Raw genomic sequence first — 12,500 nt, 5'->3', positions numbered from 1 at the left:
CTGTACAGTACAGGTAAAAAGCCACTCAAGTAGTATTTTGGGGGGAAAGCACCCCATAATTACTTATTCAAAACATACCAGGTTGATACCACACCCTAGAAAAGAGGAGAAAAAAGTATATGCTTACCTTTTTCAAGAGACTTCTTAGATTTACTTCTGGAAATGACATGGAAGTAAGGCCTGTCTATCAGTCTGCGATAAAGAGGGCTTAGCTCGATACTTTCTCCATCTCCAATATTGACTCTCTCTACACAAGAAGGCAAAATTTGAAATCTTTTGTCGTTTGATAAATCAGACAATTGAGGCGGCGGCTTTGGGGCCTTTTCTGAAGGAGCATCGGATTTGAATTGAGGGGACGGCTCCTCATACTGTGCAAGTAAGGATGCTGCTGATGAGTTTGTTGGAAGCTTTACTAAGGGTTTATTGCGAACTGGGCTATTGCTTCCCTGTGCCAGAGTCCTAGTCATCTGCTTTGAGGATGGGTGTGGTTTACTGGGAGTACTGCTTGTAGTTGAAGAGGTTTGCGGCAAGCCAGGCCAGGTCCGGTTCCCATCTCTGCCATCTGACGGGAAAAATGTAACCTGTTTTATAATTAAATACGTCATACATATTATTTTTTTGTAACAAATAGTAGGTACACCACTAAAAAGTAAGCATCCAGTGAATAAATGTGTTTCCTACCAGTCTATTTACATGAGTAAATATATTCAAGCATCTACTTATACAATAATTATGCATTTGTGTACAGTATAAACATAATGCAATGCAATACTGTGACTGAAAATGTGCGATAAAAGGTAAAAGTTGTATTAATTTTACTTTTGGTTGACAAGTACAGGTACGGACATAAAATTGCGAGAAATAGAAAAAATGCCTGGAAAAAGTCATTGCAAATGCATATTGAGGGAGAAAAACATGGTAGACTAGGGGCCAACAAAACTTTGCAGGAATAATACCGAGCAAAACCTATGCATAGGAATAATAAAGGAAGTCATAAAAGAGATGTCGAGGTGTTTTTGTTAATATTTGCAAAAATATAGACAGATGTAATTCTTTGTAGAGGAAAACTGGAACACACAAAATTGATTGCCTAACCTTGACTTAAGTTTTAAACACATTTCTTTTAGCTTCATCTCTGCCTGCAGAGCTTATTGAAGAAGAATCAGTTGTCACCAAAAATGGAGTTTTATATTTCCCCAGACTTGAGATACAATTAAGACACTACATTATGTAAGCACTCTTTTATTGAAATTTTATTTTATTCAATAGGTCATAGAGGCTCTATGTGCTAATGATCGAAAGCTATACTTGTATGTATATATATATATATATATATATATATATATATATATATATATATATATATATATATATATATATACACACACACATATATATACACATATATACACACACACACACACATATATATATATATATATATATATATATATATATATATATCATCATCATCTCTTCTTACGCCTATTGACGCAAAGTCGTCTCTAACTGGAGATTTTAATTCAATACTTCTCCACTCATCATCTTCCACACCACACTTCTCAGCCATGTCGGCCCACATCTTCCTACTCTTCTAGTGCCTTGTGGAGCCCACTTGAAAGTTTGGTGAACTAATCTTGCATGGGGAGTAAGAGAAGCATGCCTAAACCAACTACATCTACCCTGCACCATGATCTCATCCACATATGGCACACGAGTAATATCTCTTATAGTTTCATTTCTAATCCTGTCTAACCATTTAACTGCCAATATACTTCTGAGGGCTTTGTTTTAGAATATACTAAATCTGTTGGAGCTTGTTCCATAGGTATACCACGACTCATGTCCATACAGTAACACGGATCTCACCAAACTGATATATATAGCATGATTTTTATATGTAATTTCTGGTGATTTGATTTCCAAATTTTACTGAACCTAGCCATTGTCTGATTTGCTTTTTTCAATCTTACAAAAGTTCAATTCTAATGACACTGTATTGGAGATCATAGTTCCTTAATACTTAAATGATTCTACCACATTAATTCTTTCTCCTTCCAATAATATTTCATCTTCCCTTGCATATTCCGTTCTCATCGTCTGCCTTTCTTCTATTTATTTAGACCTCAACTTCGTGTGATATTTCAGGCAGTCTGGTAAGCAAGCATTGCAATCTTGTGGTGTTCTGCTAATGACAACATACTCTACGTCTGCTAATTTCCTATTACCAATCCAGTCCAATTCTTTTCCACCATCCCCAACTGTTCTATGCATTACAAAATCCATGAGGAGGATAAACAACACAGATGACATCACATTTCATTGGAATACTCCGCTGTTCACTGGAAATTCATTTGATAGGACTCCACAAACATAAACTTTGCACTTGCTATGCTCATGAACAGACTTAATCAAATTTACATATTTAAGAGGAATTCCATAATAATGCAGGACTCTCCACAAAATTGGCCGAGGCATACTATTCAAAGGCTTTTTCATAGTCCACAAATACCATCAACAGCGGATTTCTAAATTCTACGCATTGCTGTACAACTTATCTCAAAATGAAAATTTGGTCAGTACAACTTCTTCCTTTCCTAAATCCTGCTTGTTTATACCTCAGCTTTTCATCAACCTTCCTCTCTAGTCTCTTTAGAGTAAGCATGCTATATATTTTCATAACAACTGACGTAAGTGTGAGGCCTCTAACTATTGCAATCAGTCAGGTCTCTTTTTTTGCAATTTTCACCAACAATCCTAACTCCTATTCATCAGGGTTTGCCTCTTCAGGCCACATTCTATAAAATAATCTTGTAAGTATTCTGGGAATCACTTCATTTTCAGCCAGTATCATCTAGGCAGTTATTCCATCGTGACCAGGGGTCTTCCATCTGATAGCTCCGACTTCAAACACGCTGAATTCATTCATGAACACATTGAGGTCTTCATCAGCTTCAGGTACATCAATCAAATTATTCCCTTCGCATCTCCTATTCATGACCTCACTAAAGTGCTGCACTCAACATTGTCTTTCTTTATCCTTCGTTGTTATATATATATATATATATATATATATATATATATATATATATATATATATATATATATATACATACATACACACACACACACACACACACACACATATATATATATATATATATATATATATATATATATATATCATCAGGGTAGTGTTCTTGGCCCATTACTTCTCATACTATTTACATATGACATGCGGTTTGGCCTAGAAAACAAGCTTGTTGCATATGCATGATGCAATCCTCTTTGCATCAATTCCATCGTCTGATTGTAGATCTGGGGTGGCTGCATCCCTTAATAGGGATCTAGCTAAAATTAGTGCATGATGCAAATTATGGGGCATGAAGTTGAATCCTAACAAAACTCAAAGTATGATTGTAATTAGATCAAGGACATCTGCTCCTCAACATCCAGATCTCAGCATTGATAATGTTTCCTTAACTCACAACTTTTAGGTGTGATTCTCGACAGCAAATTTACTCTTGAAAAACACATTAGGTTTGTCTTTTTCAATTGCACACAAAAAAATGGCTTATTGAGAAAGTCTTTGAAGGTTTTTGGTGATCAATCTATTCTGAGGTGTTTGAATTCTTTCATTCTACCTGATTCTCATATTAATTTGTTGGACAGGAACTTAGGGTCTATTAAATTTCTTATCTCTATCTAGATATTATTCTCTAGAACCGTCATTCAATAGTTCGTCATGCATGTTGCATAAGATTTTTCATAATTCTGACCATCCTTTACATTCAGATCTTCCCGGACAGTTCCATCCTGTTCGTAATACTAGACAGGCAGTAAATTCTAATAGTCAGGCCTTCTCCATCATGAGCCTGAATACTACACAGTACTCTAGAAGTTTTATTCTAACTGTGACCAAGTTGTGGAATGATCTTTCCAATCGGGTAGAACTTAAGAAGTTCAAAATTGCAGCAAATGTTTTTAGGTTGAACAGGCTGACACAAGTCTTTTTATAGTTTATATATGAAATATTTGTTTTGATGTTACTGTTTTCAAAATATTTTCTTAATTGTTTATTATTTCTCATATTCTTTATTTCCTTTCCCCACTGGGCTATTTTTCCCTTTTGGATCCCTTGCACTTATAGCATCTTGCTTTCCCAACTAGGGTTGTAGCTTAGCTAATAAAAATAATAATGTATATACATATATAAATACATACGTACATATATATATATATATATATATATATATATATATATATATATATATATATATATATATACACAACCCACATTACATTACATATTGTATGTATTCAACCATAAGTTATTACTTTGGAAGGTTCAGCATGCGAAATATAAGCCTCAAAAACCTTGCATGTCTTTAGCGAGCTTCCATTATTTTCTTTAAAGCTTACAAAAGGTAATTCAATTATCAACAAACATACTTGTTAAAGATTAAACATTCCATAACAGTCGCTGTGAATTAGAGTGCCAACTATGAAGGATATGGCCAACTTCACCACAATTTCTAATGTCACTCAAAAAGGAAGTAGAAAATGTAACGTGGGAACTACTCAAAAGGGTTGACATGGCTACGGGTTTAGTCAGCTATAAAAGATAATGGGGACGACTAGAATTATTGGTACTGATGGTAACCACATTGAATCATCCACTAATTATTTATCTATATGCTTTTTAAAATAAGTTTCTTTCCAAATATCAGAGTGAATGTTTAAATTGTGCAATTATTGAAGATCAAAGTTGAGGATTCATCTTTAGGTTCGAATTTCAAAACCATTAATATTGTAAAAGAGGCTTTAAAAGTATTTGAATATTTATATTATCTAGTCTTTTGGAATATTTAAAATATTCTATTAATCATTTTCATTTCAAGATTGGATTTCCACTTTAAACTGTTATTAGAATGAAATCAACAACCTTCCTTTAACTAATGGATATCAAATACCGGTACTTTTTGGAAAGATGTAGTAATCAAGGTCTATTTCATATACTAAATTTAAATGAGGTTGGGTTTATAAATTAAATTTTGTTCAGCCAGATAGGGAACGTAATATCTAGCTTTTGATGTGAGTCAAAGAATTCGGAGACACAATTGTATCTTTTATAATTTTACAGGTTAACTACACGAACATACAGGTAAACATGGCGTCAGGTAATTTCTCTCATGCATATAATTTTCTAATCATCTACTTGTGTTGTATCATCAAATTAATTATTAATAAACTGCAAATACTTTAAAACTACTGTATTATCATTTAATGTTCAAAAGTCTGTACCAAAGTGTATACTGTACTACTATTACGTATGAAACTTAATACTATCCCAAGATTATTCTTAGGTGGAAGCGAGACTGTTAACTCTGAAAGCTTTAATTATCTTGGTCTTCCGTTAACTATAAAACTTGATGGTGCAACGAATTTCTCAAGGGATTGACAATTTTCGCCCTTTTCAAAGCCTGGGTAGCTACAAAAGATGAAACAATTGTCAATACCTTAATCAGAAAGATCTGCCATCAAATAATTGAATGTAATCTCTCCCTAACTTATTGGTATTATCTCTAATTTGCTGCAATGTAGAATGAGTTTAAGAGAGTCACATTAATGAAATTCAACATAAATTACAAAAACAATTTGAGGGACAGCAAAGAAAAGAATTAAGAAATTATAAATTTCCTGAGTCTACCATATGGATGGGCAAGTGGAATGTATGTATAGTAAATCGTACATCTGTCTGGTTCATCTATTTAATATACATGAATATTACGCTTTGTTCGAACATAATTATCATATCAATCATTCATTCACAAAGTGTATCTTACAATATTTACAAAAATATAGAATTTCTGTAATCGTCACATTCATATTACTATCCATAAGCAAATGTGAAATCGATAATCTTTTAAACAAGAAAAATAAAGCTTAACTATCAAGTAGAGCTAAATAACAATAAAAAATCTGCCACACCAATTCAACTGACTATTATTCGTCATAACAGAAAATGTCACCAATCCTGGTTAGAAACAGTGGTCATGTTCAAAACACCGGTCAAACAAACCGGAAACGATCATGTACTTACAAAAGGAAGCTAATAATTGCGACTTTCAATTAGAATTCAATACAGTTGAGACCGAAAGAAATATGACATTGAAAAGATCAGACCATTATTTTGTCCAGCTTCAATGCTATGGCTAGTGCTAGTAAATGCCAATGGGGAAAATAAGCTAAATATAAGGCATGACTCGAAGTAGAGCAATATAACTAACAAAACTTAAATGTGATAGCTCCCTTGCATTCTCAACACCAGATCACAAAAGGGCCCAAGAGGTCACTAGCAGAGTTGAACAAAAAAAGTATACTAAAATTTTAAAAATAATATGCAAATTTCACATATACTTATTTACTTCATGAAGTCATTCGGTTTTGAAAATAAAATATAATTTATTTCCATTAGAATTCTTCATGGGTCATACCAGTATTTGGGCTGTGTTAACTGATCAATTTACATCATTTAAACAGTTGACTGAGTGTTGATAAAAATGACCTCAAACTGCCACTGCTTTATACAATACGTAGCTGGATGAGACTTCCGATTTTATGAAAGGGTTTTGCTCCATCCACTTTTCTGAGGCATGCACAAACCATCAATATTATATGGTAAAATCACTGAAACCTTGAGATCAGAACTAGTTCACTTTTAGTAGCACTGCACAACACAATGAGTATAACATTACTAAGGATATCAGAGAACCTGTATAGTTGAATTGGAGTTAATTTATGAATATGGGTTAAATAGCCCAGTTCTGAAGCTTGTGAGGTCATTCATCAACCAAATCTAACCGAGGAAAACCCTGCAGTTACACTATGAAGTAAAAGTTTGAGGAGTTTGGACAGCTAGGAGGAAAAAATAAAGTGGGAACAGACGTAAAGTAGAAGAACATAAAGTAAGTTGTCCTATGTAACAAAAGAATGCTGCAAATTTCCGTAAGTTATACCGACAGTACACCGCATGAGGTGATGTAACGGTAATAGATGACAAAGGAGAACAATGTAAGTTTAGAAAGACATATGGATGGATCAAATGTTAATTTTTAAGACTCTAAAATACTTCAAAATAATAATGGAAAGCTTTACACAAGAAAAAAATATGCCAGCTACTTACCGATGCACATTTGCCCATGATGAGAATCATCAATAAGATCCTGATGATCACAATCTGGATGATGTATCAGGGAAATCTCCCCAATCCCCAAATACTCATCATTACCAGTAGGAACGATGTTTCTGGGGCTACATCTTCTCAAGCTCGTGTGATACCCACGGCCAATATAACCTCTTCCACAGTTATTTTCCACCCTGCAGCTCTTCACCGGAAGAATGTTATGCAGACCATAACTCTGATTTTCAAACAAAGTTGAATTTGGTATCTTGAAGAGGTTAGGAGGTAAAACCAGTTCAAGTTCTTTATGTAGTGTTATTGAATGTTTGCACACATTCTCATACTGGTTCACTTTTTCTAGACATGCAGGTGAATTCTCCTTATTAACAATCGAGGCCTTACAACCCTCCCCACAGATCAACTCTGAAATTAGGGATTGGCCGAGGTATCTTTTGACATTAGAATATGAGTTAAGTCTTTCAGGATTATCCTCTCTGTCGGTAATAGTAGACATTGCCAACGACGACTCGGAGGGTAATGAACTATTGGTATCGCTAAGTGGCCTCACTTGAGAATTCACAAGGGCAGAGTTCTTTGTTTTCAATAGCAATTCACACGTACAGCTCTGTCTCTTGGATCGTAATTCTCTATGATACCTTCTAAGAGATATCTTTCGTAGCCTTCGCTGGTGATGAAGAACAAGCCAACGTGACAACCGTCGACTTAATCCACGAACTATGAGCCTGGGTGCAGTTAGCACTCCTTTCACATCACCAGCCAAAGGTAAACATCCCATCTTGATACTATAGGCCTACAACACTGGCCTTCATTCATAGAGGCAACCTAATCATTTATATATACAGCCTTGTATATAATTAAACATTAGGTTACCTAAAATAGAAATCAAAATTACTGTATAATAATCCTCATGTTATGCCGTTATTTGCATACAACTTTAAAAATGGGAATGTAAAACTAAACCTAATCATTAATTAGTTGAATTATACTTTGCATGATTTTTGTTCTCCTACACTATTATACACACACACACACACACACATATATATATATATATATATATATATATATATATATATGTATATACAGTATATATATATATATATATATATATATATATATATATATATATATATATGAAGAATTGTAACAGCTGGTATAAGATTTGAATATATAAATCAGAAATGTAGGACTAAAAATGAATATGAGTAAAACTAAGATAATGTTTAATGAAAGGCAGAGGCAACAAAAATGGATTAAGGATGATTCTCTGAAGATTGTTTATGAATATACGTACTTAGGACAGACAGCAAAGGTTTCCCCAGGACATAAGACCGAAATCAAAAGAAGGATAAGCATGGGATGGAGAACTTTTGGTAAACAAAATGAGATTATGAAAAGTAAAATGCCACTTTCTCTAAAAAGAAAGTACTTAATCAGATGGTCCTACTGGTGTCGACCTATGCGTCAGGAACTGGGAGCCTTACTAAAAGCTTAGAACATAAGCTAATTACAACTCAAATAGCTATGGAAAGAATAACATCCCGAGACAGAAAAAGAGCAACAAGGATACGAGAGCAAACTAAAGAGTATATTCTAACAACATGTAAGAAAAAGAAATGGACGTGGGCTGGCCATATAACGAAAATGACAGAAAATAGCTGGACTAGAGATTGCAAATGAAGCAGGGGATGGAAGAGAAGACCATGGATTGGTGAGCTAAGAAAATATGCAGGTATTGACTAGCATAAAAAGACCATACACAGACACGTGTAGAAGGACATGTCTGAGGCGTTTGTCTTGTAGTGAACTAGCAATGACCGATTTTATATATATACTGTATATATATATATATATATATATATATATATATATATATATATATATATATATATATATATATAGTTATACAGTTTATATTGCCACTAACACTCTTGGTTTCCTTTTTTTTCAAATAACCCACAAAGTCCTTTTAATATTGAATTCACTTTGCATGAGATCACAGACATGGGGAAATTTTGCTCATGATAAATACTTCTGCCTGGCCAAAGATTGAAGCCTTAGGATAGAGTAGAAACAAAGGTAAATGGGTGACTTAATCCAAGTTACAAAGAGAGATTAGAGTTGATTTTGACTCTGTTCTATATACTCTATTCCTGTTGAATTCAGAATTTGTACTTTGAATCGAAATCTCCCACCACTGTCGCTGATTGGTAAGTAGGTGACGCTTTTACCATTAACAATTGTGATTTTATTTTCTTTAAATAAGCCACAAAAATATTCTAAAATTCAATTCCCTCTCCCACGGGATCACATATTAGAGGGAGAATACGTTTTTAATGGTAAATACATACCTCTACATATATATGAATATATGTTTGGGTGTAGTAGTATGGGTGTTAAAGTGTGCACTTCTTTAGAGTAAAGTGAAACAGGAACCCCCGTGTCCATCTGTGCAAGGTACATAAATAGTCTTATACGTGCTTCTATAATGAACAAAACATCGGAACCTCGGATATTAATATTATTATTATTACTAGCTAAGCTACAACTATAGTTGTAAAAACAGCATGCTATACGCCCAAGGGCTCCAACAGGGAAAATAGCCCAGTGAGGAAAGGAAATAAGGAAATAAACTATTTGAAAAGTAATAACCAATCCTAAACAAAATATTTCAAGAACAGCGACAACATTAAAACAGATCTTTTATATATAAACTATAAAAAGAGACTTGTGTCTGCCTGTTCAACAAAAACTTTAGCCGCAAGTTTTAACTTTTGAAGTTCTACCGATTCAACTACCCGATTAATGACATAAAACTTCTAGAATACTGTATAGTATTGAGTCTCATGATGGAGAGGCCTGACTATTACAATTAACTGTATACCTAGTATTACAAAAAGGGTGGTACTTTCCGGGAAATTCTCAATATTAAGGATGGTCAGAATTATGAAAAATCTTATGCAACATGCATAACAAACTAATTGATGGACGGTGCCAAAGATTAATATCTAGATCAAGAATTAGATATTCAATAGACCGTAAGTTTCTGTCCAACAAATTAAGATGAGAATCCGCAGCAGAAGACCAGACAGGAGAAAAATACTAGCAACAAGGTAGAATGAAAGAATTGAAACACTTCTTCAGAATAGACTGATCGCCAAAAGTCTTGAAAGAGTTTTTCAATAAGCCAATTTTTTTTTTTTACAATTGAAGAAGACACGGACCTAATGTGTTTCTCAAAAGTTAATTTGTTATCGAGAATCACTTAAAATTTCAAAAGAGTCATACAGAATTAAAGAAAAATTATAAATACAGAAATCCAGATGTTGAGGAGCAACTGTCCTCTTCTTACAATCATACTTTGAGTTTTGTTAGGATTCAATTCCATGCCCCATAATTTAAATCATGCACTAATTTTAGCTAGATCTCTATTAAGGGATTCAGCAACCCCATCTCTACATTCAGAGGACGGAATTGATGCGAAGAGAGTGGCATCATCTGTATACGCAATGAGCTTGTTTTCTACGCCAAACCACGTGTCATGTATATAGTATGAAAACTAATGGGCTAAGAACACAACCATGAGAAACACCAGATATCACATTCCTATACTCACTATGGTGCCCATCAACAACAACTCTTTGCGACCTATTACTTAGAAATTCTATAATGATGCTAAGAAAAGAACTATCCACTCCCAACTGTTTGAGTCTGAAAACAAAGGCCTCATGATTAACACGGTTAAAGGCAGCACTAAAATCAAAGCCAATCATACAAACTTCTTGACCACAATCACGGGATTTCTGTACAGCATTGGAGATTGTAAGAAGGGCATCACATGCTCCAAGGCCTATACAAAAGCCAAATTGCAAACTAAGGAACAGATGATGGCCGTCCGCAGACCTATTTAGACGTTTTGCCAAAAGACAAAAGACGTCCAAAAACTTTAGATAATATGGGAGTTATGGAAATTCGGCAATAATCAGTCGGACTTGAGCTACCACAAACACACTTACATAATGGAGTAATATTATCGATTCTCCAACAATGCTAAAAGCTCCTCAACTTTCTAACTTGCACAAAATAACAGAAAACTTTGGAGCTAAGAAATCTGCAGTCTTTATGAAAAACAAAGAAAAAATACCATTTGGGTCTACACCTCCATGAGCATCAAGGTCCATCAACTGAGCTTTAATTTCACAATTAAACTAGTTATCTTAGCCTCAGGAAAACAGGAATGGGGAAGATCAAGTTTCTCACTACTCTGCTTACTGTAATAAGCAGGGTTGCCTTTTCATTTGGACAGTGAGTGACAGAGCTATCTGGTTTAAGTAAAGGAGGAACTGTCGCATCTACAACAAAGAGTGCAGGTTTAAGGGTAGCCCACGACTTATGTTCCTGAGTGGTACCAGAAAAGGTTTCTTTTTTTATTAAATTGTATTACTTTTTAGTTGAAGCATAAACTTATTGAGCAAACGCTCTAAGCTGAGTATGATTATTCCAAGTCAAATCTGATCTGTTACCCTTCCAAAGATGAAATTAACCAGCTAATAAAAAAATCAAGAGTATGAAAAAGTACTATGTATGGTATTTATAGACTATGAGAAGCTTTTGATTCTGTCAAAATATCAGCAATAATGAAAGCCCTTCAAAACAAGAAATAGAAGAGTCTTATGTTAGAACTCTTGAAGATATCTATAAAGCAAATACAGCGATCCTAAAACTACATAAAGATAATAAGAATATTTCGATTGAAAAAAGGAGTTAGAAAGGGGGACTCATCTCTCTCTCTCTCTCTCTCTCTCTCTCTCTCTCTCTCTCTCTCTCTCTCTCTCTCTCTCTCTCTCTCTCTCTCTCTAAATTATTCACAGCATGTCTAGAAGAAGTTTTTATGAACTTAGATTGGGAAAGTGTGGGAATTAATATTAATGGGAAATACCTTAGCAACTTTTGCAGATGACATAGCTGTGTTTAGTGAATCATGGGAGGAATTAAAAAAGATGGTAGAGGATTTTAATAAAGAAAACAAATGTAGGACTGATAATGAATATGAGTAAAACTAAGATAATGTTCAATGAAAATGCAAAGACAACAAGTAAGAGTTATGGACGAACCTCTGAAGACTGTTAATGAATATACGTACTTAGGACATACAGTAGTTTCCCCAGGACAAAAGACCGAAATTAAAAGTCATATCCATGGGATGGAAAGCATTTGGTAAAAAAAAAAAAATGTGATTAAGAAAAGTAAAATGCCACTTTCTCTCGAAATATAAGTATTTAATGAGATGGTCATA

General features: G+C 34.1%; 1 protein-coding gene across 5 annotated transcripts in view; it reads right to left on the bottom strand.

Moving 5' to 3' along the window:
* LOC137646999 (lymphocyte cytosolic protein 2-like) overlaps positions 1–12,500 on the bottom strand; it is a 428,100-nt gene that overhangs the window by 28,338 nt on the left and 387,262 nt on the right. For 4 of the 5 annotated variants that reach the window (XM_068380101.1, XM_068380100.1, XM_068380102.1 and 1 more), the window contains one exon: positions 128–562. In XM_068380101.1, coding sequence (XP_068236202.1) covers positions 128–562 — 435 coding nt within the window. Of the gene's footprint in view, positions 1–127; positions 563–7,186; positions 8,075–12,500 lie in introns of those variants that run through there. The other variant, XM_068380104.1, reaches the window with a different exon arrangement.

Source organism: Palaemon carinicauda, chromosome 9 (genome assembly GCF_036898095.1).
Source record: "Palaemon carinicauda isolate YSFRI2023 chromosome 9, ASM3689809v2, whole genome shotgun sequence".
NCBI lineage: Eukaryota > Metazoa > Arthropoda > Malacostraca > Decapoda > Palaemonidae > Palaemon > Palaemon carinicauda.
Note: the sequence above shows the minus strand (reverse complement) of the source record. Positions and strands in the feature narration are given on the sequence as shown.